The sequence below is a fragment of the Pan troglodytes genome, chromosome 7, assembly GCF_028858775.2.
Source record: "Pan troglodytes isolate AG18354 chromosome 7, NHGRI_mPanTro3-v2.0_pri, whole genome shotgun sequence".
NCBI classification, from domain to species: Eukaryota; Metazoa; Chordata; class Mammalia; order Primates; family Hominidae; genus Pan; species Pan troglodytes.
In genome coordinates, this window is record NC_072405.2 from 37,693,296 (window position 1) to 37,719,437 (window position 26,142).

Genomic DNA, 26,142 nt, shown 5'->3' on the forward strand with positions numbered 1-26,142 from the left:
CATGGGGTTCCCTTCTGTTATTTTTTTTGCGAAGTTTTCCTGAATATTTATTTCTCCAGTGAATTCAAGATCATTTTGCCATGTTCCTCCCAAAATCTTGTTGCTCTTTTGATTGCGATCCCATTCACTGTATAGGTTAATTTATGAAGAAATCATACTATTCAATACTGGTGTTCTTATCCTAGAATACAGTTCAGATGCTCCTTGATTTATGATGGGATTACATCCTGATAAATCCATTGTAAATTGAAAATATCGTTAAGTTAAAATGCACTTAATACACCTAAGGTACCGAACATCATAGTTTAGTTCTGCCCACCTTAAATGTGCTCAGAAGACATATTAGCCTGCAATTGGCTAAATCATCCAACAGAGCCAATTTTATAACAAAGTGTTGAATATCTCATGTAATTTAAAGGGTACTATACTGAAATTGAAAGTCAGGATGCCTGTATGGGTAGTGCGGTGTGAACCCAAAGTAACTGAGACAGGTCTCAGTCAATTCAGAAAGTTTATTTTGCCAAGGTTAAGAATGTGTCTGTGACACAGCCTCAGGAGGTCCTGATGGTGGTTCTATACATTGTAGGGAGACATGAGACATCAACAAATATATGTAAGGTGTACATTGGTTCGATCTGGAAAGGTGGGATGACCTAAAGTGGGGATGGGGGCATCCAGGTCATAGGTAGATGAGAGACAAACGGTTGCATTCTTTTGAGTTTCTGATAAGCCTTCCATTGAAAACACAATTTACAGGAATAGTCACTTAGGCCTTAGTCTCTTAGTGAAACAATATGGCAAAGGAAGCAATCAGATAAGCATTTGTCTCATGGTGAGCAAAGAGAGGACTTCGAGTTCTGTCTGTTCTTTGCTCACAAGGAATTTCCTTGTGGCCTAGTGATATTTGGGGTCCCAAGATTTATTAGTGAGTTCCATTTGGCTTAGTGGTTTGGGGGTCCTGAGATTTATTTTCCTTTTTCAATGGTTTCTACTGAATGCATATCACTTCTCCACCACCGTGAAGTCAAACCCTGGTAAATTGGGGACCATCTGTATGTTCCGCTTTCTCCAAGTGTCTCTACGTGTCCCTTGGCAGGGCTATACCATGTCCATTGTATACATCCTACCTATTTCTGTTAAGGTCTATCATAGGTGTGTTAAGCTATGATTGCAAATGGGATTTTCTACCACTTCTAGTTAATTTTTAATTGATATTTCCTATAGGAAAGCTGTTTTTTATGTTTACTTTGTAATCAACCACTTACTGAATTACCTTATCTCTGATGGTTTCTCAGTTGATTCCCTTTTGTTTAACACACATCATCTGAAAATCATTTGACCTCCCACTTTCCAAATTGCATACTTCATTTCTCTCCCTTGTTAATTACATTGGCCAGTGCTTCCACAATACCGTTAAATTGTCATGATATGGTGGGAATGCATGTTACTAATGCCTTTCGTTTCCAGTTTGGCAAACTCATACCAATGAAATCTGATACAAGCAACCCACAATCAGCACCAGGGGTACCACTGACATATGACACCACCTTTATCAGCTTACTTCTTCAACCTGGCCTTGATACATAGCCCTCATTTTCACGATCCCAGTGGAATAAGAGGTCAGTAAAATTTCTTCAGATTCTCTGAGACAGGCTGGACCTCCTCCCCAATGGGGAGGGGTGTTCCAGGAGTGGTCATTCCTTTTGCATTCTTCTATTACAACGAAGTACAGGATATAATGATGGCTCCTCAGTGGGAGAGGTCAATCTTTTTTTTTTTTTTTTTTTTTGAGACACAGTCTCGCTCTGTCGCCCAGGTTGGAGTGCAGTGGCATGATCTCGGCTCACTGCAAGCTCCACCTCCCGAGTTCACGCCATTCTCCTGCCTCAGCCTCCCGAGTAGCTGGGACTACAGGCGCCTGCCACCACGCCTGGCTAATTTTTTGTATATATATTTTTTTTAGTAGAGATGGGGTTTCACTGTGTACCATGTTGGCCAGGATGGTCTCAATCTTCTGACCTCGTGATCTGCCTGCCTCGGCCTCCCAAAGTGCTGGGATTACAGGTGTGAGCCACTGCGCCCGGCCGGGAGAGGTCAATCTTAAAGGCCTAAGTGATGACACACAGCAGAGGCTAAGAGGAAGTGCTGTCTATCTCTCATCATTTACTTCTTCCTTGTCTCTCTGCTACTGGAGAATGGCGTGGAGAAATCAGGCTCTTAGAGATGAGTATCAGCCTTCTCCTCTCGCCTGCCTTGAAGAGTGTTCAGGGAGCAAAAGGGTTCATGCCAGGTGTGGTGGCAAGGCTGAGGCAGGAGGATGGCTTGAGCTCAGTTCAAGACCAGCCTGGGCAACATAGGGAGACCATGTCTCTTAAAAAAAAAAATACTGGGTGTGGTGCCTCATACCTGTAATCCCAGCACTTTGGGAGGCCGAGATGAGTGGATCATTTGAAGTCAGGAGTTCAAGACCAGCCTGGCCAACATGGTGAAACCCCATCTCTACTAAAAATTACCCAGGTGGAGGCTGGGCTCGGTGGCTTACGCCTGTAATCCCAGCACTTTGGGAGGCCGGGACAGGCAGATCACCTGAGGTCGGGAGTTGAAGACCAGCCTGACCAACATGGAGAAACCCCATTTCTACTAAAAATACAAAATTAGCCAGGTGTGGTGGTACATGCCTGTAATCCCAGCTATTCCAGAGGCTGAGGCAGGAAAATCACTTGAACCTGGGATGTGGAGGTTGTGGTGAGCTGAGATCGTGCCATTGCACTCCAGTCTGGGCAACAAGAGCAAAACTCCATCTCAAAAAGACAAAAAACAAAAAAACAAAAAATTAGCCAGGCAGTAATGGCATGTGCCTATAATCCTAGCTACTCAGGAGGCTGAGGCAGGAGAATTGCTTGAGCCTGGGAGGCAGAGGTTGTGGTGAATCGAGATTGTGCCACTGCACTCCAGTTTGGGCGACAGAGTGAGACCCTATCTCAAAAAAAAATTAGTCTGGTGTCATGGTGTGCACTCATAATCCCAGCTACTTGTCAGGCTGAGGCAGGAGGATTGCTTGAGCCCAGGAGTTCAAGGTTGCCGTGAGCTACAATTGTGCCACTGCATTCCAGCCTGGGAGACAGAGTGAGACCTTGTCTAAGAGAAAAAGAAAAGAAAAGAAAAGAAGAAAAGGAAAGAGACACAGAGAGAAGGAAAGAGAAAGAAGAAAGAAAGAAAGAAAGAAAGAAAGAAAGAAAAGAAAAGAGCTCCATGAAGAAAAGAAAAGAAAAGAAGGGAAACAAATGGACTCCATCTCCACTGCGCTATTATGTGGGCAAGATTATTAACTGACCCAGTGGTTCTTTCCTCCCCTTCCAAGTCATAACAGCAAAACAGTTTTCAAGGAAAGGTCTAACCATGCCAGAAGTGGTTGAAAATGTATTTATTTTTTTCAAATGATCTTTTTCAAGCAATAAATAAAGCCAGATATATTGACTTCTAAAAAACAAAACCAAAGCAAAAAAAAAAAAAAAAATCCCCTAAACTATATACATCCTACAGAAATACAGGCATATCAAATGTAGAAATGGTATCACTCTGAAAGATGGGGCTATTTACACAAGTTACAAGAATTGCGTTGCTGTCTTTAAGAAGTCTCCTCCTTGAATAACTCATAAACTCTAAGGGAGAGAGGGTACTGGTGGGGAAGCGGGGTTCAAAGAGGAGACATCCTCCATCTTTATTGATGGACAAGACAGTCTCAAGGAAAAACATCAATACCCAAACACTGTATTGAGTCCCTTAACAAGGCTCCACAGATCAGCTGGCTTTCAAAAAGCCTGGAAGGGTGCTCCACTCAGGAACTCCCAAGAGAAACCATCTTGTCCCTCAGCCAGGCTGGGACTAGCAGTGAGGCCATGCTGAGCCAGTAGCAAACCCGTGGCTGTGGTTTCCACAAGACAACCTGCCTCTGTGCTGTCACACCCAGCCTCCAACAGCGCCTTGACATCCAGAAAGCATGGCAGTTTCCCAAGCTCGGCTGCACAGGGAAAACACCCGGGGAGCTATGAAACACACTGATGCCCGAGTCCCCCACCTAGAATTGGTTGAACTGGTCTAGGAGAGCCTGGGTATCAGAACTGTAAAAGTTCCCCAACTAATTCCAATGCGGGACCATGGCTTTACTACTACAGGCTTGGTTGATGGCCAATTCCCAATCTCCAGCCTCTTCCTGTCATGTTGGAGTCAACTATCCTATGTCCCTCTCTCCATCTTCCCAAGATTTAAAAACCTTTCTCATGGCTTCCCAAATTGGAAAACTCTCTGGAATCCAGTGTGGATGAGCAATTGAACAAAATGGCTTTGGGAGGGAATGATGGGAGCCGGGACCTACCAGTCACCTGCTCTTCAGCCTAATACTGCTCTGTGGGAAAACTTGGTCCATTTCCCCCAGGGCTCCTCAACACACACCCCTGTGTCAGACGTTCTGGGAGGGAATAGGCAGCATTCCTCACTCTACAGAATACCCAATGAGCATCCTGTCTTTCATGGCTAATAGCAAAGTTGACAGTCAATGAGGGTCAATGCTTTCCTGTCATTACAGAAACTTCCCATCACCAGAATCCCTTCATGGGAGGGATGGATGCCTGTTGAAACTCACTGACCTATTGGGCTGACGCTGGGGTGGTATCTTCATCAGAGCTATTGTAAGTCATCCAAAAGGCTTCTGATGAAAGAACAATTTTTAAGAAGTCCCTCTTTTCAATCAAGCCAATATCCTATTTTATTTCTAAAAGTTTTGGGACTCGTGCTGTTATCAAGTACAATGAAAATGGCTTTATAAATAGCTGTTTTGACATTGTGATAGGAGGCTTGAATTCGGAGGAAAGATGTCGCTGGAGCTGGTCCTGAGTTCCGACTGTCCCTGTGGTGGGAATCCAGTCTGGGAAAGCAGGACTGTTTTAGCAAATGTGTACTCGTTCTATAAAAATGGAATCTGTTCTGCAGGTTACCGTCCCTCCCCGCCCAAGCATCCCCTCTGTCCTGTCTCTCTGCTGCTGGGACCCAGGGCTTTTTCAGCTGCAGAACCCACTGGACTTCCAGGAATCAAGGAAAAAGTGAAAATGTCCAACTGTGTTGTCTCTAAATGGTTCCATTGTCCGGGAACCGAACCCCTCCATGCTTCACCCTGAACTGTTATTTCTGGAGGAAGCAGGGAGCCTCTGGCTTTTCTAAAAATTGCCAGTGGGAGCTCTGGCCTCACCCACAGGCGGAGCTTGGCGAAGTCAGGATGAATGATGCCGTCACAGGTTCATGGTTCGTGGAAGGAAAGGTAACCAACCTGGTCCTGTCTAGGATGCCAGATGAGAAAGAGTATCCCAACGTGACGGTGAGATTGAGGCTTGACGTTATTTATGGGTGAGCAAGAATGTTCATTAGATGTAGACTCTCAAAGGGCTAAAAAAAATCATGCTCTCACTTCTAGACAAGTTTGCAACAACCTCTAATCTGGCACTCCATAACAAGACTGTTCCACAATACTACAAACAAAATAGCATGTAGCTTGTTCCCTCCTCCCTCCCCCCCAAACCCTCCCCACAGAAAACGTCTCTCCCTCCAAAGCCATTCCCCATTTAGAAAGGCCCAACTAAGGATTCAAAATGGCACCCACGTGCCCACGACAGATTCAAAATGGCGCCTGCGTGCCCATGACGCGTGTCACGGGAGCCAGCGGCCAGCCCCCTCACCAGCAGTCAGCCCCAACCCCACCCTGGCGCTTTGATTTCCAGTTTGGGAAATTCATACCAATGGAATCCGATGTAAGCAATCCGCCATCAGCTCACTGATGCTCTCTTGCCCTTCCACACTTCGAGAAGACCTGAAATGTGGTGTCCATTCCCCTCTTTATTCAAAAGAGGACCTTCAAAAGTATTCACCTAACTAGGAATTTAAAGAACACAAGAAATTGTTGGTATATTTCACTTCAGGTAACTGCCCTAAAATGAAAACCTCCAATTTATGCAAAAAAAGAAAAGATGGTGCTTCAATTTACAAAAGGATTCATTTCAGGGTTATCTCTAGTTGTCTGGTTTCCCCAATGGCTGGCCTTGCCAAATGATTTGCCGTAGTAAAATTTGAACTGCACCCAATTTTCCAGGAGCACCTTAGTGTAATATGGCATATTGATCACAGACGATAGACAAGTCTTAGGCAGGTTTATGCAAAAAATGCTGCAACCACCCAGTGATCATCGGAGGGAAAAAAGCTTGACTTACTGTGGTCTAAAATTGCTTCGGTGGCCTACATGCCCATGAACCAGCTTCAAAAGCAATTCACATTGGTCATGATGACACACACCTGCAGTCCCAGCTACTCAGGAGGCCGAGGTGGGAGGATCTCTTGAGCCCAAGAGCTTGAGATGAGCCTTGGCAACATAGTGAGATGCTGTCTTTTTTTTTCTTTTCTTTTTTTTTTAAAAAGCAATTCAAACCTAATTCTTCCCTTTCTTCCTCCTCCCACCCAACCCGCCTGCTTCTCAGTGGCAACAAACGCAAGTTGCTCATCATGCTACCTTGCACATATCTACAAGACACCATTTACTTCCTAACTGCCTTGACATCTGCATGCTACGGTGCTCAGCTGTTTGACATCAACATAAATATATTCTAAATCCACTGTCACTAGACTTTTTGTACTTTCATACTCTGAAGAAAGTCTTAATAAATACTTTATCATTAAGCATAATTATTCACCTGTTGGTGACTGAGAAATGAAAACCACACCTTCGAAGATTTCTTCTAAAAAATGAAATTCCTTTAACTACAACAACGACAACAAAGGGACAAGTACACAGAACCAGGCACTTCTGGGAAACTTGTCTTCTCATCCCTTTGCCCTCCCTTCCTCCCCCTTTAGTAAAGCTGGTTGGGCACATTTGCTAGGATCTGTGGGTTTCATCACTTCAAGCCTTACTGCTTAAAAAAATGAGGTAAGAAATTTCTATCGGAAAAGTGAAACTGACACATAAACCAAACCAAGGTCTTCCCTGGCTGCTGCGGCAGCCGTTATTGCTCTTAGTTGGAGTGTTCTGTTTGCTTTTATTATGTATTCGGAGTCCTTATTGCCATTCTGGCTGGCCTCGTCGTTGGCCAAGGAGAAATGATGGGGAAGGAGCTCGGTCGCCTGCTCCCAGCTGCTCAGTCCCAACTTTCTGCCCGCACGCGGCCCGTCCTACCCTTGCTGGGAGCCAGCTCTGGTTCTGGGGCCCCCAGGGCGGCTCTAACAGCTGGGAGAGGTGGTGATGGGGCTGTGCAGGTAGGGCAGGCTGCTGGGGGCCGAGTGCACGCCAACGGAGACCGGAAAGCTGAAGACGAACTGCGAGGTGGGGGTGGCGGGGGTCTTGCCCCGCTCCCGCAGGGGTCCTGAGGGGCTAGCAGCCTCCGCAGCACAGGACGTGGCCAGCACCTGGGACTCGAACTGCAGCAGCTGCCCCATGAAGCTGAAGTTGGGCGAGATAATGCTGCGGCGCTGCTTAACGAACTCGAAGGCCTCCTCCAGCCTCACCCGTTTCTTCATCATCAGGTAGGCCAGGCAGATGGTGGCCGAGCGCGAGATGCCCGCCTGGCAGTGCACCAGCACGCGCCCACGGCAGTCCTTCACGGCATCTGGGGACAGGGTTCAATAGGTTAGTGCACGTTTCTGCAGACCCCAGCCCCGACCAGGGGCACCGGCCAGCCCCTGGGGTTGGGGGCCTCTGAAGGAAGGACTAGCCGTGCTAGACCAAGGACTGGAGAGGAAGAAAACCCATGTAGGCGGGTCTCTAGAATGCCCCCCATTCTGAGGTCTATTTTCCCGAATCACTATGCTGGAGCTGGTTAAATCCTATTATCCGTTCAAGGATTTCCCTTTGCAGAAACAAAACAGTGGGGTCCAGGGTGGTGGCTCACGCCTGTAATCCCAGTGCTTTGGGAGGCCAAGGAGGGTGGATAACTTGAGCTCAGGAGTTCAAGACTAGCCTGGGCAATATGATGAAACTGTCTCTACAAAAATACAAAAATTAGCTGGGCGTGGTGGTGCACTTGTAGTCCCAGCTACTCCAGAGGCTGAGGCAGGAGAATCACTTGCACCCTGGAAGCGGAGGTTGCAGTGAGCTGAGATGGCGCCACTGCACTCCAGCCTGGGCGACAGAGCAAGGCTCTGTCTCAAAATAAATAAATAAATAGAAATAAAATAAAAACTATGACTCAATGCTCCCTGTGTCTTCCTCCCCGTCCAAAAACTCTTACCATCTAGGCACCGAAGCCATGCAAGGGGAAAGTGACTGGCTCCGCAAGCTAAGCCTGTGTGTAGGTCCATCTTCCCTCCTCCCTCCCAACCCAACATCCAATGTGTAAGCCTTCCCAATGAGGAAGAGGGGGAATGGGGACCCTTGGATTCAGTGCCTCCAATGTCCACCTTCAACCCAGGCTTACAGGGGTTCCTTATCCTTCCCACCTGCCCTCAGACCCAGGAACCCCAGAGCAGGGCCAGCCTACCGATGTACTCTATGGCTTCCATGAACCAGGAGCTGATGTCGGCCTTGTGGTTATCTTCCACCGGGATGCACTTGTACTGATAGTGTCCTTCAAAGTGGTTTGGGCAGTCCGAGGAGACATTCAACAGAGCCGTGATGCCCAGGGCGTCTAGCATGTCTCTCCGGGCAGCATGGTAGGCACTGCCGAGGTAGAGGAAGGGAAGGATCTCCACAGGACCCCCCTGCACAGAAAGGGAAACAAAGGCCCCTGAATGACATGAGGGTAAAGTGCTTGGCACAGGGAGTGGAAGCTTGTCTGAGAAGAGCTTTCCTTTCCAAGCCCAGGGAGAATGCCTGCTGGGCCTGGCCCTCCCAGCCTCCCCCTGTAGCCTCCTGGAACTCTTGGAGGGGCGATAGGCCCAGTGGGACTTCTCCAGCCTTTGCCCTCTACTTGTGAGCAGAGAGGCCAGGGCAGGTAAAGTCTTGTGGGACTCTCCTGCACCTCCCCCATGGCAAAATAAGCGGCAGGACAATGCCGGCCTTATGGCACCATCTGTGACACTGAGTTTATATCTGCTAATCATCAAGCCATTTGCTGTGTGGTTTAGATACTTATTTGTTTTGATATGTATTCACTGGGCATATCAAAAACAGGTGTGCAGTGGCTCACACCTGTAATCTCAGCACTTTAGGAGGCTGAGGTGGCAGGATCATGTGAGCCAGGAGTTCCAAGACCAGCATGGGCAACACAGTGAGACCTCATCTCTCAAACAATTAAGCTGGCATGATGGTGCACACCTGTAGTCCCAGTTGCTTGGGAGGCTGAAATGGGAGGATCATTTGAGCCCGGGACTTTGAAGCTGCAGTGAGCTATGATTGCGCCACAGGACTCAAGCCTGGGTAACAGAGTGAGACTCTGTCTCTAAAAATAAACAAATAAATAAGCTGATGCCCTCATGGCCACACAGACAAGAGAGAGGATCTTGGTAAAATGAGGCAACAGTGGCTTAAATTTAGCACATGAGATGTGGGCAGCAGAGTCCATCTAACTGAAAGGGCTGGAGGGTGGGCTTATAAGAAACGCAGTGGCTCAAGCAGGTTTTCTTGGAGGGAGGGTGGGTGACCATCTATGTTCATTTGGCTGATACATGGGAGCAGCCTGCCTGTCGGGGACCGAGATGTATTTCATGGCCTGCTACTTCAGAGGAGAATGACCTCAGCTTCCCAGAGAGCAGGTCCCCCAGGGCTTCTGGAGGCCTCCTCATTTGTCCGGACACCACGTTAGAGGCCAAGCCAGGGAGTCATGTCTTTAGAATTTTTTCTTAGGAGGATATTTAGAGAGGGAAGGGGAAGATTTCCAAGAAATAAATAGGTCCTACCTAACATTCCACCCCAATACTCTGGGTTCACCGCATTCTCCCCAAATTGAGGCATAACATTCAAAGACTTAAAAAAATCTCAGGATTGGATGCAGTGGCTCACGCCTGTGATCCCAACACTTTGGGAGGCCAAAGCAGGAGGATCACTTGAGGCCAGGAGTTCAAGACCAGCCTGGGCAACATAGCAAGAACCCCCCCCCCATCTCTACCAAAAACCTTTAAAAATTAGCCAGGCATGGTAGCGCCACCTGTAGTCCCAGCTACCAGGGAGGATCCCTTGAGCCCAGGAGTTTGAGGCTGCAGTAAGCTATGATCACACCACTGCACTCCTGGGTGACAGGGCAAGACTGTCTCAAAAGCAAAGACAAAAAACACCGTCAGAACTCTGAAAAGAAGGCATCCACTGGCCCCTACGCTGTTCCTGCCCCCCACTTCCAAGCCCTGACCCCCGAGTCTACCTGGTCGTGTAGTGGGGTCCCACAGGAGCTGCAGCCCAGGTCCAAGGGCTCTGTGGCGCTGGGGGGAACCGGGGGTGGGATGGCTGCCAGGGCCTTGGTTTTAGAACAGAATTCTGGGTACTCGGAGGAAAACCTCTCATAGCCGCCTGTAAAGGAGAAAGAAGCTCAGGTTAATGGGGTCACTAAGCCAGCAGGAAGTCAGAAAGAACTCTACTCCTACAGACTCAGGCGGACTGCTAGGAAGGCAGGGGCTGGCGTGCTCCATATTGGCCACTAGGTGGCGCTGTGGACCTAGAGAATGGCCATGGAGCGGTTTCCAGAGATGCAGAGGACACACTCGTCAGGACTGCAGCAAAGCTGGAAGGATAAGCTTTATGGACAAGACTTGGGTTAGAGAGGTAGACATACAAAGGAAGACGTGCAGGGGGATGTGCAGAAGTGACTGTGGAGTAGCTCCTCAGGACAATGACAAAATAGAGAAGCAAAGGTCACGCTGGGCTTCCAAGGACACTAAGTACCTGTAGAGACACCTGCCACCCCTGATTCCAGCCCTTCCTCAGGGGAGGTTCTCCAATGTGAGAAAGAAGGAAAAAAATGACCCTGGTACAAACTCTTCTGGATCTCAGCAATGGAGCAGATGTCCATTGCACATCCTCATGAATAGCTGTTCTGTCACCAAGAGACCAGAACAAGAGGAAAACGGGCTTAAATCTAAATAAACCCCTCATGCTATGTGCAGGTTTGGGGCAAGGGAGTATTTCCTGACCTGAGAGTGGGTAAGCCCTGGAATGGTTATCTGTGGGATCATCTTCCAGAGAAGGTAGATCTTTTAAATAAAAAAAGAAGATGATGATAAATGGCCAGCTGAGCTGGGGTAGGGTGAGTGCTCCTATCTAAGAGGGGTGGAGGCAGGTGGGATACAGGGAGAGGCCACAGGGAGGCCATCCAAAAAGACAACCTTTCAAGCCCTATCTCTGGCTTTCTTGTGATCTCTGGGACTTCCTTTTGCGGCCAACTTCCAATCCACAGTGCTATCAATGTATGGCCCTGCTTTTATTTTTATTCTGCAGTTTCTGTAGGGCCAGAAATGGATTCAATTGATTCAGTAGGGCCTGTGCGTTGGAGAACCACCATTCCAACAAACCCATTCAACTGACTCCAATGACAATTTGGCCAACAGTCCTGGATGTCGCTACCTTTGCGGTCTTCATGACAGTGACATAGGACCTCTGTGCCCTAGGGCCATTCATAGAAATTTTCCAATGTGCAGACATGTGACGGTGAGTCAGTCACTTGCGCCAAATCCCAACCCTAAAGACTGCTTCCTACTGAGAGGAAGGAAACGGTTCTCTACCACATCATAAGGCTTATAGAAACAGGGCGTACATTTTTTCCTCTCTGACTGGAGGCTTCTCTATTCCCCTCCTCTCCCTCCCTCAGGATATAAATGGATCTCTCTCTGGTCACAGGCCCTTGTTCCTGCTGAGTCACAGTGACCAGCCTCCCTGGATGGAAAACCTGCTGGTGGGGCTGGTACCGTCAGCCTCGGTCATGCTGGTGGCCTCGGCAGCCACTTCATCACAGAAGCACCCCCTCCCTCCCATCATAAACCCCTTTCCTTATTCGGCTGCCACCACTGCTGCCCAAAATGCAGTAATTAGAGGATGAGGGAAGAGGAAGGAAATATCTGTCTGCAGCTGAAGTCCTTCAGGGGCTTCTGTGATGGGAAACTTCAGTCCATGCTCCCTTTCGGAGAAAGTGGAAGGGAAACTCATTCATTAACAGTGGTTGATCACTTGTATCCCAAGCCATCACTTATTACTCTATATACTTCTCTAGGATTTGCAAAAATTCTAAGTACATGATCCTTTTGTCTATTACATAATTTGAGCTATTAAAACACATTTTAAAACAACATGTTAGACACAGGTGGTGTCCTGCAAAAACTCACCACCAAGACAGACAAGCTATCGCCTGCACTCAAAAGTGAATGGTTGGGTGGCCCAGGAGTGCCAGGGCAGGCCCCACGGTCACAGAGCAGAGTGGCCCTCAGGGCTGGAGAAGCAGGAGGAGCCCAGAGCAGCTGAGAGGATGTTGTCTCCATTGCTGAGGGTATGGAACAGGGCACTGGAGTGAAGTTCCGAAAGGGCACAGGCTCTGCCATGAGGTTGCACCCCACCCTGATCATGTATCACCTGTGCAGCCCGGGCCTCCTGAACCTCTCGGAGCCTCCTCCTTGTCTGTAAGTGATGAAAGTCCCCTGCACAAAGGCCTATGAGGACTGGTTCTGACAGCCAGGCTCTGTGCCTGGCATCAGGGAGACAGATCACGAAGTTTTCCCTTCTCGGTGCCTACATGGAGGGGTGCCCTCGGGTGCCCTCAGCAGAGATCCTCAAAGGCCAAAGAGGAACCGGGGACAGGGTAATGCTGGTAAGGTACTGGGCATTTGACAGCCTGCTCTCCCAGAAACCTGTCTCTTGGTTTCCGGAGACCTCCAGACCTCCATCTTCTCTCCCAGGCATGGCCATGGCTGCCACTCAGCAGAACCCTTGTCAGGGACCTGGCGCCGGCTGCTGGCCATGGAGTGGTGTGGGGGGCAAGGAGGGCCCAAGTGACCCATTTGGTGGGGAACAGGCTAGATGTGGCCTGAGGGGGCCATTCGTCATCTCCCCCAGGCTCATCGCAACTGTCTGGAAAAGGCACCATTAGAAGGCAGCAGAAAAATGATTACAGAGAAGTCAGTTCCCTCTGAGGGAGTTTTAAAGAACAAGCAAAAATGAACAAAGTGAGCTGGGCGTGGTGGCTCACTCCTGTAATCCCAGCACTTTGGGAGGCCGAGGCGGGTGGATCACGAGGTCAGGAGATCGAGACCATCCTGGCTAACACGGTGAAACCCCGTCTCTACTAAAAATACAAAAAATTAGCCGGGCGTGGTGGCGGGCGCCTGTAGTCCCAGCTACTCGGGAGGCTGAGGCAGGAGAATGGCGTGAACCTGGGAGGTGGAGGTTGCAGTGAGCCGAGATCGTGCCACTGCATTCCAGCCTGGGCGTCAGAGCGAGACTCCATCTCAAAAAAAAAAAAACGAACAAGGTGAAGAAGCAGATTCGCTCAAGGGGCAGAAACACTGGAAGGTTCTCGTCCCTGACAGTGGTGGCCAGCTTTTGGGGGTCTGTGGCTGGTTTCACAAGATGCCACACTAAAGGGGGTTCCTTCTGGTGGGCCCTGGGCTGCACGCAGGCCAGCACTCATGGATGAGAACGATATGTTTTGGGCTGGTGGAGCCCGGAGGACACAGTGAAGGTGATGCGGGAGGATGCATGCAAGTTAGCATTTATCCATCAGTGGAAGAAGCTGCTCAAGTCCACCCCCCACAGGGCCATGCCCCAGTAAGTCATCTCTGGGTGTCAATCTATGCCACCTCTGCCTTCCACCCCTTCCTGGTGGGCCCTTCTCCAGGGGGCACTGCCTGCAGGTTTCATCAAGTGAAGACAGACTTTTCATGCAAAAACAGAACTGATCCAAATAGGGCACTGCTGATATTTCACCAAACTCTGCTTCTATCCATTGGTTTCCTAATCCAGGCTGTCATTAAAGAGTCATGACCCACATTTTTAAAATGGAATACAATAGAATAGGAATTAGGAGGATGCATTGCCCTTAAAGAGGATATCATTTTATGGAACTTTTCTTCAGATGTGCATGTATCCCTCTCCTGGGTCACGATATAAATTAAAATGTGTTTCTTACTGTGGGCAGGGTTAAAAAAGATTATTCTAAGGCGACTTCCACTCAGTCCCTCCTACCCATCCCCAAATCCACGCAAGTACCATAGCCACAGCCCTTTCAAGAGCTAGATTTAGATCACCTAGTTTTATCCCAAAAAATCACGAAAGGGAAAGCTTATTCTCATTGTCTACAAAGGGGCTGGGCTCCTTCCCGTGCCCCTAGCAGGTGTGCAAGGAGAAGTGGAGACAGATCCACGTGTAAGTCCAACTCAACTTGTGGAACTTGGACAAGTATGTTCCCTCCTCAACTCTGGTTTTTCCCACTCTCAAAATGTAAGAATTTCTGATTATAATGATCTTTAAGTTCCAATATCCTCTGCTTCTAAATATCCAGGATCTACTTATTTGCGAGTCAGTTTTGCCAGCTCTGAAGCAGCAGGTGCCTAAAATCTGCATTTCTATCTCCTGAATAATTTCATTATCAAATGTGCCATTCTGAATGAATGAATTCTGTTTTTCCTATGCCCTTTGAATGTATGAAATGAATGTATTGAACGTGTCTGTGTCCTACTGAATGTAATTCCATAAGAGGTTTCTTACTAATTTCAACCTGTTTTTCCCATGTCCTTATTTAAGAATATATTTTCTATTCCTAAATCTCTCATTTTATCACCTTTATTTTACAATTTGAAAGTCTGGAAGAAAAAAAGGAGTGTGATTTTCATCAGACTTACTTAAGAATAACTCCATCTACAGTTCAACTCCGCCGTGCCTCCTCCTTCTCACATCCTCATACAGGGAGGCAATTTTCCAAGTTTAGTGGAAATGAGGACCCCTCATCAGAAGCCCTCCACCGCACTCCCCCATCCCTTGCAGGAGTAGGAGATAATGTATGTAAAAGTACTTTACAAAGGGCAGATTGATCATATCACCATAATAGGACTGTTAATGGGATTTGTGATGGGGAAGACTGTCCTTTGGTGGTGACTATGGTCATGGATCTTTTTTTTTTTGTCCCCCCAGACAGGGTCTGTCACTGTCACTCTCTCGCCCAGGCTGCAGTGCAGTGGCACGATTATGGCTCACTGTAGCCTTGACTTCCCTGGGCTCAAGCAATCTCCTTGCTTCAGCCTCCTGAGTAGCTGAGACTACAGGCACATGCCACCTCGCCCGGCTAATTTTTGCATTTTTTGTAGAGACCAAGTTTGCCATGTCGTCCTGGCCTCAAGTGATCTGCCTGCCTCAGTCTCTCAAAGTGCTAGGATTGCCGGTGTGAGCCACCACACCAGGCCTTGGTCATGAATCTTAATGTGGCTGCCACTTTTTCCCCATTATGCCCCCAACACTCAGAATAGTGCCAGATCCCAGGCAGGGCTCATGGCCTTGCTCTTGCCAGAAAAGTCATGCTCTTGCAAGAAAGTCTGGGGTTGTTTGAAGGCCATTTGCCTTTGGCAACTCTACTTTATGTGACTGTTGACTTAGTAAGCACCTATGTAAATGCTGAGCTGTACTTAAAATCCAACTAAGTGAACTTCTCACCTTGAGACTCTGCACACAGACACCTGGACCTTCCTGCCAGCTGGCTGACACCTAACGCCATGCTGGGGGCTCGAACTGGTTTGCAGTCTCTCCCAGTCCTCCTGGGTGACCTGCTATGTTCAGCAAACTGGCTTCCGTTGGAGTGAACTTTTCTTCCCATAGTGCTTCCTCTTCGTTAGCCAGGAATTGCCTCCCGGTAAGGAAATCAGCTCTCTGGTTTCAGATGTTCTGATTTTTTTTCAAGGAATTTCTTGGCTCGGTAAAGTGGCCACCCTTTCTCTCTCCCTCATTTTTCTGAGCAGTCCATTTTTGTGGGTGGAGCCCACCTCTCCTATAAGCACCCAGGATAAGCCCAAGGAAGTTGTGACGGTCTAAAGGGTCAAACTTCACTCTAAATTTACACCTACCTCTGTCTTTAGTTACTTTTGTTAGTTGGAGACATCCAATGTAAATGGTGTCTAACATAGTGAGTTTGCTTCATTGTAAAAAATCACCTGTAAGACCTAGCAACTTATGCTTCCAGTCCTTGGCTGTCATGGGCATTGTATTACATTTGTAAGCAGAAACTACCATATTTGCAAGCAGAAAGGCTATTATATTTGCAAGCAGAAAAGCGAGTCATTTTCCCTTTAGGTAGAAAAGGTATGCAATATTGACATCCCCCAGAGCTGTGCTGTTTGATGCCATTGCCCTCCTGGGGAACTGAAGACAGAGATAGCAATGGTGGGGCTAGAGAGAGAAAAAACAGAAAAATGTCACCAGAGTTTCCAGAGCTGTTAATTGTGTTCCTCTCCCCCCACATTCATCAGTGGCCTTAGTGACTGTTTTCTACAGAAAGGGTAATATCACGGGCTGTATGGTCCGGCCCTGGGCTATTGGATGCTATCCGGTACTATAGGGTGAGTGGAAGGAGAAACTGGAATATCTAGATGATCTTCCCCATTTCTCGAACAGCTCCAGGACAGCTTTTAAATTAGAACTGACAAAGGCTGAGGGAAGTTTTAGGTAGGTGGAAAGGAAGGTAATGTTTTTATACCTGAAATCTTTTTGCATAACAAACTATTTTGTTATTTGGGGTTAATAAAGGCAAAGAATAGGGTAAGAAAAAGCTCTTTTTGTCTTCTCTAATGACCAGGGGAGTCTCAAACTCTAATCCAAGGATTTACGAATGAGAGAGAAAGGGATTTCAAGAAGTGTATTGTGATAAAATCTGAAAAACTAAAATTTCCAAACTGACTCTAAAAATGCCTTACAAGATTTTAAATTAAATGAGTTTTAAAAAAATTACCCCACTGGAAATCCTTTACTAGCAAAGATAGAAAACATTAGATTTTTCGTTATTGCTTTTAGCAAAAGTTGGGTAATCTGAGGAAATGTAAGGGCTAGGCTGTACTTTCTTGATATTAAGCGAAGTTTACCTCCTGCCACCTGCATGGAGTAACCAGTTCAACGTGGTTGAAGTAACCCTCAACGTGGCAGAAATAGAAAAACTGAATTTTAAAATGCAATTAATAGAATTAGATAGCTTTGGCTGGACATGCTACTATCACTTCTGAAAATACTCTGTTGCTTTTACTGCTTCTCCTAACCTCTCCAAGAATGGCAGACACCAACCATCAAGCCTTCCACTGGCTTCCTGTCCTGCTTTACAGACACGCACAGGCACACCTGAAATGAGACATACATACATTCCCTCGCTGGAAAATAAAATGAATTACTCCAGTAGGAAATAAATTCTCCAACCCTTCACCAATTCAGGCATTTACTAAAGATAATCTAAGGGGCTTTTTCTTCCTTTGCTTCTCAAAATTCCCCTTTAGGTCTCTGCCCCAGAGCCCCCTCCCGGGAAACCACATTTGCTCCACTGCACTGGCTTCCAGGCACGGAAGGGAGGTGTATCTGGAGACCTGGGAGACACCTTGATTTCCTTCCCCAGCCCCTTCCCGCAGAGCTGTGGGAGCAGATACTGACTTTTTCCTTCTGACCTCTCTAGGGATGCCTTTCCATTAGAGGGCAAAGAGGAAGAAGAGGAACTGGGTTAAAGATGGCCTCTGCTGAACACATATGTCAAATCAGCTAAGCTAAACCGAATAGGGCCCAGTTAACCTCAACGATGTTCACCACAACAGAGCAGGCTGGAAGATTCCCCCACCTCTCAATTTTAGGTGCTTGCTTCCAAGGGCAGGCTCCCTTTGGAAGCAGAAGCTGAACTTCTGGCTAGGAGGGGCTATTCTAGAAGAGACCGAAGCTAAATCTGTGGCCCAGGCCTGCACACCTCCATCTGCAAGGATGTCCACTTTGAGATGCAGAAGATGATCCTCCCTGCCCGCGTCGGGGCCGACTACGAGAGGCCGTGCAGGCTCCAGGAGGAAACAGCCCTTAAAGTACTTCTCTTCCGTTGGCCAGGCACCTCGCCACCCACCAGAGGGCTGTCATGTTACCTAGAGGCCTGTACTACCCAGTCACTAGCCTCGCCCAGAATCTCCAGGGCTCTCGAATCGGTCTGGCTGGGGAAATGGAGGAGGTTGGGAAGGGAGGACTCTCAACGGGATTCACGAGGGACAGGGAAATGCCGCGCGCCCTGGGGATAAACCTTAAAAAATAATCCCTCTCTCCCAGGGAGCGGGGCCTAAGTGGCTGCACCCCCGGAAGCCCAAGGGCCGAGGTCCTGGAGCTGCCGCTCTGGGGCGGTCCCCTCGGGATTTCTTCCAGGAAGGAAAGCAAAACACAACAAAACAAATCCAGACTCCACGTGGGGCTGGAGCCCAGTCCCAGGCCTGCTGTGTTCTCGCTGGTCCCGGGTTTGGACGCCAGCGAAGGAAGGCGCGCCCGCGCTCTCCATCGGGGGGACTCGAGGGCAGCGCCGTGCGGGGAACATCCCGGCCAGCCTCGGCCATTCGAGGGGACTTGCGTCCCAGAGGAATTGCCCTCATCTATCCCACCAGCGCCGACAAGCTCAAACAATGGCGCGGACGCCCACCCTGGTGGCCTAACCAGGACCTGGCCCCGCTCAGCCGCCAGGCCTTCCGGGACAAGCCCCTTCCTGGCACTTTCTCTTGGAGCGCTTTGGGGAGAAGGGAGGGGGACTGGGCTCATTTGGAGGAGCAAAAGACAGCCCTCGCGGAAAAAGAAAGAAAAATCAGCAAAATCGCCTTAGCAGTTCAACCAAAGGTCAACAGCAGCGTTTCCCCAGCAGCTGACAGGTCAAATGGGCAGGAAACAACTGCGGGGAACAAAGCCCCCCGCTGTCCGGCAGGGGCGAACCCGGCTCCTCGGCACTGAACAGTTTTGTTGTGCTTTTTGGAGGGGAGAGGTTTCCGCCCCCTTTCCAGCTCCCTTCCTCCCTGGTGGACAGGTCGGAAGAGGAGCGTAAAGGAAAGGAAGGGAGGGAGGCGGCGAAGGCGCCTGCGGGGGGAGGAGCGGCTCTTTGATGGGTGTGGGGGGGTCTGAACTGCCTCCCGGGCTCGGAAGCGCAGACCCTACCCGCGCGGAAGAATGCGCGGAATGCGGCGGCGGGAGGCGGGGGCGCAGCGCGGCGGGGGGCGCCCGGACCCCACGCGCCCTGCCCGCTCCCTAGCCCGAGGGCCGCGGACCCACCCTGCCCTGCAGGTGTGGCGGGCGCCAGGTCCCTCCAGGGACTCGGACAGCACGCGATTTTTCCAGGATTTCCGACTACCAAATGTGACAAGACAGCCTCGCCGCCGAGAGTTTCGCCAGGGCTCGCTAAAATCCGGCACGCGCCGCCATCAGATAGTCGAAAATCCGGGCTGAACAAAAGGTGATCATTCTCCGCTGCCGGGATTTGCAGGCGCTAGAGGACCGGTTCCGCCCGGCGTCCCCCAGATACCCAGTCCTTCAGCCTCCCGCTCCCAGAGCCTGGATCTAGCCCGGGACGGGGATTGGCCACCTTCCAAGCTGAGCTCGGAGTTGGGCAGCGGGAACGCAGATACAGATCGCTCTACACAGTGTGTGCAAACCAATCTCCCTTTCTGCATTTGCCAGGGTCTTGTTTTCAGTGAAACTGGCAAGGCCAATTGTACCTCGGCGCCCACCCCTCTTCACCTTTTCTCCACCTCTGGGATTCTCCCGGTCCGGCTCAGTGTAGGGCCCCAGCACGCCAAACCAACAGGCCTATCTTGTCCCCACGCGCCCCGTGGTACTTGGAAACTGTTCCCGGGACTCAAGATGGACCGCGCAGAGGAGTCGCTTCATCCTCGAGGCTAGGACCGTTAATGTCAATAAACGGGGCCTCGCTAGGACGGTGCGGAATTGCAGGTGACCGGAGAAACCCGTCCGCACTGTCTCTGAGGACTTGAACCTCGCACTTGCACAGAAACCTTGCAAACCCCTACACACCAACACACACAAAGGGGCGCGCGGGGATCCCCGCAACCACGAATCACGCCGGGGACTCCTTCCCGTGCCAATAAGGCATAGGCCGCCAAGACCCCCTCCATCTCCCCGACTCCAGCTAGCGCCCGGAGCCCTCGTTTACCTTTGAGCAGGCAGATGTCGGTGCGCTCGGCGTTGCGGCGCAGAGCCTGCACCACCAGCGACACGGTGCTGTCCTCGCGGAGGCTCTCGGCGCGCGGGCTGCGCTCGTCGTAGACGATGACCGCCGAGTAGAGGCCGGAGCGCAAGCGGGCGCGTACCTCCTCCTCGGCGGGCAGGATCTGCTCCAGGCTCACGGAGCCCTTAGCCCGCCGCCGCACGATGGTGTTGCAGCGCACGTTGACCGAACCTCGGATGTAGCCCGCGCTGTGCGCCAGGAACGGTCTGCAGTCCAGCAGCAGGCACTTGCCGCCGCTCGGCAGCCCCAGGGTGCCGTGGCTGCCGCTGCCGCCCGCGCCGCCGCCGTTCTCGTCCCGGTTCATCAGCCTTTTGAGCACACTGCAGTCCATCTCCCGCAGCTCCTCCATCGTCACCATGGTCGCCGGGAACCGAGGCGGCTGGGCGCGCGAGGAAGAGAACCCGGGCCGCCTAGGCTGCAGAAAGGGGCGGGCGAGAGCTAAGAAGGGACGCCTGCAGAAGTGGCCGCAAACTTGGTCCTCAAGGGCTCCCGCGGGCGAGCCTCTTCTCCCCTGTCCCCTTCCTCCCGCAGCCTCGCGGTCACATAGCAGTCGGAGCGGCCTCGGGCGCCCAGCCGGGCGGCGCGCAGAGCGGAGGGGGAGGCGCCGGTGGAGGAGAGTGTGTTTACGAGAGAGGACCGCGGACTCTTTTCGGCGACGGCCTCCCGTGTATTTTTGCCGGTCGCGCGGCTCCTGTCGCCACTGGCGCCAGCGCTGCCGCTGCCTACGCTCCTCCGGCGCTCAGCGCACTGCCCCAGCCAGAGTTTTCTCCTCGGCTTAGAGGTTTATTAATGCTCCTCCGCGCTCCCGGGGGAGGGGGCGCTAGGTACTACCCCGCCAGGCCCCGCCCCGTTCCATTCCGGGCCCCGCGCCGTCCCCCGCCCCCCGCGCTGACTCCCCGCCCCCTCCGGGCCCCTCCTCCCACCCCCTCCCCGGAGCTTGAATGGAGCGCGGCCGCTGGCTCCCGGTCACGGGAACTCGACGTCACAAAGAGCGGAGTAAACAGGGCGCCGGGTGCTCGCCATCAGGCCCATTCATAAAACCGAGGCCGAGAGGAAGAGGGAGGCGGCCTCCGACCCGCCGCCAGCGGCGGGCAGCGCCCGGACTTTGTGAATGGAGCGCGCGGCGCCTTTCGCCGTCTACCCGCGGGCCCAGCCTGCGCCGCGCCTCCAGCCCGACACCGGCACCTGTGCCGCCGCTGCACCCCGCCGCTAGGCGGGCGGCGCCAAAGGAAATAGCCGGCTGAGGAGGCCAGGGCTCGGGTTTGAGCTTTCATCCCTTGGCACCTTCGCGCTTCCCCGCGTGACAGCCCCGTAGGTTTTTCCCGGTTACCCAAGTGGAGAGGGGACCGGAGCGCCGCTGCCCACCCAGCGGGGCCTGACACCTCCTAGCCCCAGACTCCCCGTGCGCTTTCGGCCCGGCCAGTCCTTTCTGAATATGCGATTCCTGAGACGTTAGCGCATGCATTAGCGTGATCGATTTTCATCTAAAGCCATTAAATCAGTTTTATAGCTTCCCCAAGAACGTGGGCAACCCCCTGCTTGGAAGATGAAAGAGAAAGTCCTCCCGCCCGAAGCCCAGGATCGGAGTGAGGTGTGGGGTTTGTTGCTTTACTACCCAAAGGGAGGCATTAATTGCCGGAATGGTGTTCCGAGGGAGGAGAGCAGGCTGCGCTCCTGTCCACGCTTCCTAAAAGATGTTTATTTAACCCTGGTCGGGGGAAAAACAAGGTTTTCGGGTTTGGGAAACGTCTTCACCCTATCTTGCATAGTTGTGAATTATCCTTTTAGGAAATGACAGGGTCCACATTTGTTGCGGAGCTGGACCTTGGAAAATGTACCCGCAAAGAATGACCTTTTGAAAGGACTTCAGCAGCTCTGGGTCCGATTCATGTTTCTGGGCATCCCTTTTTCCTGGTCACGTAGCAGCCCTCCCCATCCCCATTTCTCTTTTGCATTTAATTTCCCAGAGGCAGCTTTTGGCTGGGGGTTTGTGCACGCACGCGGTGGGGACCGTGCAGAAGCCAAAAATCATTCGCCCGACATCTTGCCAAGTCTTGTTAGTGAGAATTAATCACAGAGCAAGGGAGTTACAGGACTCGCTCGCAGTTTCGGAGGCTGCAGAGTAGCGTATTCCATTACGGGGCGCGCGTGGAAGCCCGACCCAGGCAGCGAGGGCACGGGTACCCGCCGGGTCTCTCCCGCCCAAGCTCACCCTCTCACCATGCCTTTGTTCCGGGCGGAGCGGCTTTCCCGAGCTCTCACCTCCGGTCCCGGGGGCCATCCCTGCACTCCCCGACCGGAGCTCGGCGGAGCCTCCACTTCTGAGACCTTCGACTGGCCTCGTCCCCCACTGCGCCCCGAATGCCTCGACCCCCGGGCCCTACTCGGATGGGCTGTAGGGGCACCGCTTGGGCAAGGTGATATTTCCTTTTGCTCCGGGCTCCAAAATGGCTTACGATGGCACTGCACGGATCCTTTCTCTTTTTAAAATTTAGTATTTTATTCATCATGGATTTTTTGCATTTTTTTTTTCTTTTAAAGAGGCATCGCATCAAGATATTTCTTTTGATTACTGACTTTTCGGCGCCCTTCTTAAATGTTGCGCTCAAGGCTTGTGCTCACCCTAGTCCAGGCCCTGGAAGGGGCCACAACTGTGGACTGACCGAGGCTGCCCGGTGGCAGGACCCTGGGCGTCGGGCACTCCGGGTGGGAGATCAGTGGTCAAAGCCGCACGGCGTGGCCTCCCTGTGGGGAGGGCAAAAGGTGTCTGAGTCCAGTTTCCCATTCTGCTGAATGGGACTGTGGGGGTCTATCTAATAACTCGCTTTCGATAAGGAGCAAGGAGCCCCAGGGGCCCCTACAGTCCAAGGCTGATTTTGCTTTCCCGGGTTGCTCTCCAGCAGCTCAGAAATCCGCCGCCTGCCAGGACCCAGGGCCGGAGCTCTCCCGGCGCAAGTAAACACTGATTCCTTTACAAAGGCTTTAACAAGACATTTCTGGAAAAAGCCTCTCAGGAGGCAGGTCCGGGCCAATTTCACGCGTGTCGCAGGAGCTGGGGAGACGTCCCTGGGGCGCACGGGTCGCGCTCTGGGCCAGCCTTTGTCTAGCCTGTTCTGGGGTCGCCTCCCCCGCCGGACCCGCGCCTGGCTCTCACGTGGCCAGTAAATAACAGTCAAATCCAGGGGGAGGAAAATGCCCACAGAACAAAGAGGCTTGCTTTCTGCACCTGACAGTAATCGCTGGTGGAGAAGCCCTAAATCCCGCAGGCGATTCACACGGAAAGGGGTGTGGGAGGGCGCGTGTGAGTGTGTGTGTCCACGTGTGCGTGCCCGCGCCTACGCGGCTGTTCACTGGAAGGGAGTCACAGCTTGGGACTTAATGTGTTTAAGCCGAGAGCCACTTGAATTGCGAAAGCGAAGGCCTGATTTTTAAAAAAGACTAATTTTTAAAATCCACACCCCATTGCCAACTCAGGAATTGGCCTTCAGTTGTGTGAATTTCAGCAAAGGAGATTTAAGTTACCATATTGTATTTATCGGGATACTGTGTAAACACCCTAGATATATATTTTTTAATTGTATGTTTGTGAACCATTGGTCCACAGTTAAATGAGTACAACGCGAGGGCTACTCCATGCCGGCTGTAGAGATAATGATAAAACCTGTCTCCAATTCGTCTGCAGTCTGTGGACGAAACATAACCATTTTAAACAGGAACCTTGTGAAACAGCTTGTCAATGAGCAGATCTTGGAGAAAACAAAGGCAATTTGGAGCAAGACACGGAATGTCATTTCAAAGTTAATTTAATTAACTAAGGCATATTTGTAGAAATTGGGATGGGATTGCCCAAGGAGAGGTCTTTTATTTATATTCAGCAGTAAACCTCGGGGTGAAAGAACTTTTAAAAATTCACTGTGACAAGTAAATCCAGCTTCTCTTTCATCAGTCAGTCCTTAGACCGACCTTATTAGTCACTGTCAGGCTCCAGCAAAACGCCTGCTCTTGTTTAGGAACATTTCTTTCCAATTAGGAAGTTGTATGATCGGGGAATCTAAAGCCCGGAGTAGAATCCCCAGAGAGAAGTACAGCTTCTATTCTAGTTTTGATGCCAACCTCTGACTCACTGCTCTGTCCCAAAGTGCCTGAATAAAACTTGCCTGAAAAATCATTAATGAATTAATTAAGGTGGTGATGGAAAGAAAAGTCCTGTGGCTTTTCCTTTCTTGAGCAAAGAGGCAGCCTTGCTATTACGTCGAACTGGAACAGGAATAATCCATTTTGCACAGATCTTGTTGGTTAGGCTTCTTAGATCAACTAATTAGGGAACTTGCCCCCTGGTAGTGGGAAGGCTCAAAAGAACTGGGAGACCCTCTCCTGCTCCTGAAAGCAGAGAAGCCTGTGGTCTACACAGCGTGTTCTTAGGCAACGTTTAGAAATGGAATTGAGAAATGCCTGTCCTTCCCTCCGTACCTCTGCCCATCAAGTCAGGACTGAAAGCGAAGGAAAGTCTTCAAAGTTCACACTGAACCTAACCAAAAACTCTCAAAGACATAGCCTGAGGATTTCTTTTTTTAAGTCCTGACTTTGTTACAGATCTTTTTTGTTTTCTATGCTTGATACTCTAGCACTTATTAATGATTTAAAAGGCTATGTATCGGCCAGGCAAGGTGGCTCACCCTAGTAATCCCAGCACTTTGGAAGACCGAAGTGGGCAGATCACCTGAGGTCAGGAGTTTAAGACCAGCCTGGTCAACATGGTGAAACCCTGTCTCTTCTAAAAATACAAAATTAGCCAGCATGACGGGCGCGCACCCATAATCCCAGCTACACTGGAGGCTGAGGCAGGAGAATTGCTTGAACCCGGGAGGTGGAGGTTGCAGTGAGCTGAGATCCCCTCACTGCACTCCAGCCTGGGCGACAAGAGCAAAACTCCATCTCAAAATAAATAAATAAATACAAATAAAAAATAATAAAAGATTAAGTTTCTAACCCAGGGTCTCTGCAGAAAGGTTTTAATGCATTGCTTTATTTACTGCTTTATTTTAAAACTATTCAATCTAGGCTATGCCACCATCTAGCTTGGTGGCCTTGGGCAAGACAGTCTCCTTTGGCCTCACTTTCTTCACCTGCAAAATGAAGAGTTTGGGCAGGATGGTTTCTCAGGTCTGGTCTATTTCTGACCCTGTATGATTCTGAGCAGAAGAAGACTTCTCAGCTCCGAGTCCAAGTTTCATAGGTTTCCCATCTCGCCCTCTGAAGAGCCAAGCACACTGTAATGCCATAAGATAAAGGACGATCTCTAGCTCCTCCTTGTCCCTGCTTTAGAATATAAACTCATGGACAGCAGAGCTCATAGTTTTTATTTATTTGTTTAGTCACGTGCTAACGTCCCAAGCATTTTGATAAAACGTCTTCAAAATTTCAGAAACAAATTTTGGAAAGAAACACTTCTCCAAACGGGATAAAAATGAACTCGGAGGCTGGGCCTGGATGGTGGCTCATGCCTGTAATCCCCCAGCACTTTGGGAGGCTGGCGGATCACTTGAGGTCAGGAGTTGGAGACCAGCCTGACCAACATTAAAAATACAAAAATTAGTCAGGCATGATGGTGGGTGCCTGTAGTCCCAGCTACTCGTGAGGCTGAGGCAAAAGAATCCCTTGACCCGGAGAGGCAGAAGTTGCAGTGAGTCAAGATTGGGCCACTGCACTCCTGCCTGGACAGGGCGAGACAGCGAGACTCCATCTCAAAAGACAAACAAACAGAACAATACAAAACAAAACTAGGTTATTTGGGGTCACTCTAGCTGTGCAGATTCTCTTATTCATTCAACAAACGTGCTAGACTCAGCAAGAGGTGCGGGAAGTAGGGGGACTGATTTGTCCAAAACACTGTGCCTTCAAAAAGCTGACAGTCTCATTGGTCTAGTCAGGGTGTGATTGCCACTGTACATTGCCAGAAAGCAGGATCTAACAAAGT

General features: G+C 50.4%; 1 protein-coding gene across 2 annotated transcripts; it reads right to left on the bottom strand.

Annotated features, from left to right (window-relative positions):
• Positions 1–3,409: 3,409 nt before the first annotated feature.
• DUSP4 (dual specificity phosphatase 4) lies at positions 3,410–21,058 on the bottom strand. 2 transcript variants are annotated; one of them, XM_520046.9, is made up of 4 exons: positions 20,091–21,058; positions 10,332–10,477; positions 8,517–8,736; positions 3,410–7,646 (listed from the first exon to the last, which is right to left on the bottom strand). In XM_520046.9, exons 1-4 carry the CDS (start codon positions 20,521–20,523, stop codon positions 7,261–7,263), a joined length of 1,185 nt encoding a protein of 394 aa, XP_520046.2. In that variant the 5' UTR covers positions 20,524–21,058; the 3' UTR covers positions 3,410–7,260. The 2 variants fall into 2 exon arrangements, with proteins under 2 accessions (XP_520046.2, XP_009453406.1); XM_009455131.5 differs by lacking the exon at positions 20,091–21,058 and adding an exon at positions 15,596–15,822 and having other exon boundaries at positions 6,692–7,646.
• Between the last annotated feature and the right edge of the window lie 5,084 nt (positions 21,059–26,142).

Coding starts and splice junctions, on each gene's coding strand:
- DUSP4 (XM_520046.9), bottom strand. CDS start 20,523: ATGGTGACGATGGAGGAGCTGCGGGAGATGGACTGCAGTGTGCTCAAA. Junction 10,478..20,090: donor CGACATCTGCCTGCTCAAAG/GTAAACGAGGGC, acceptor TCTCCTTTACAG/GCGGCTATGAGAGGTTTTCC. Junction 8,737..10,331: donor GGACCCCACTACACGACCAG/GTAGACTCGGGG, acceptor CTTTCTGTGCAG/GGGGGTCCTGTGGAGATCCT.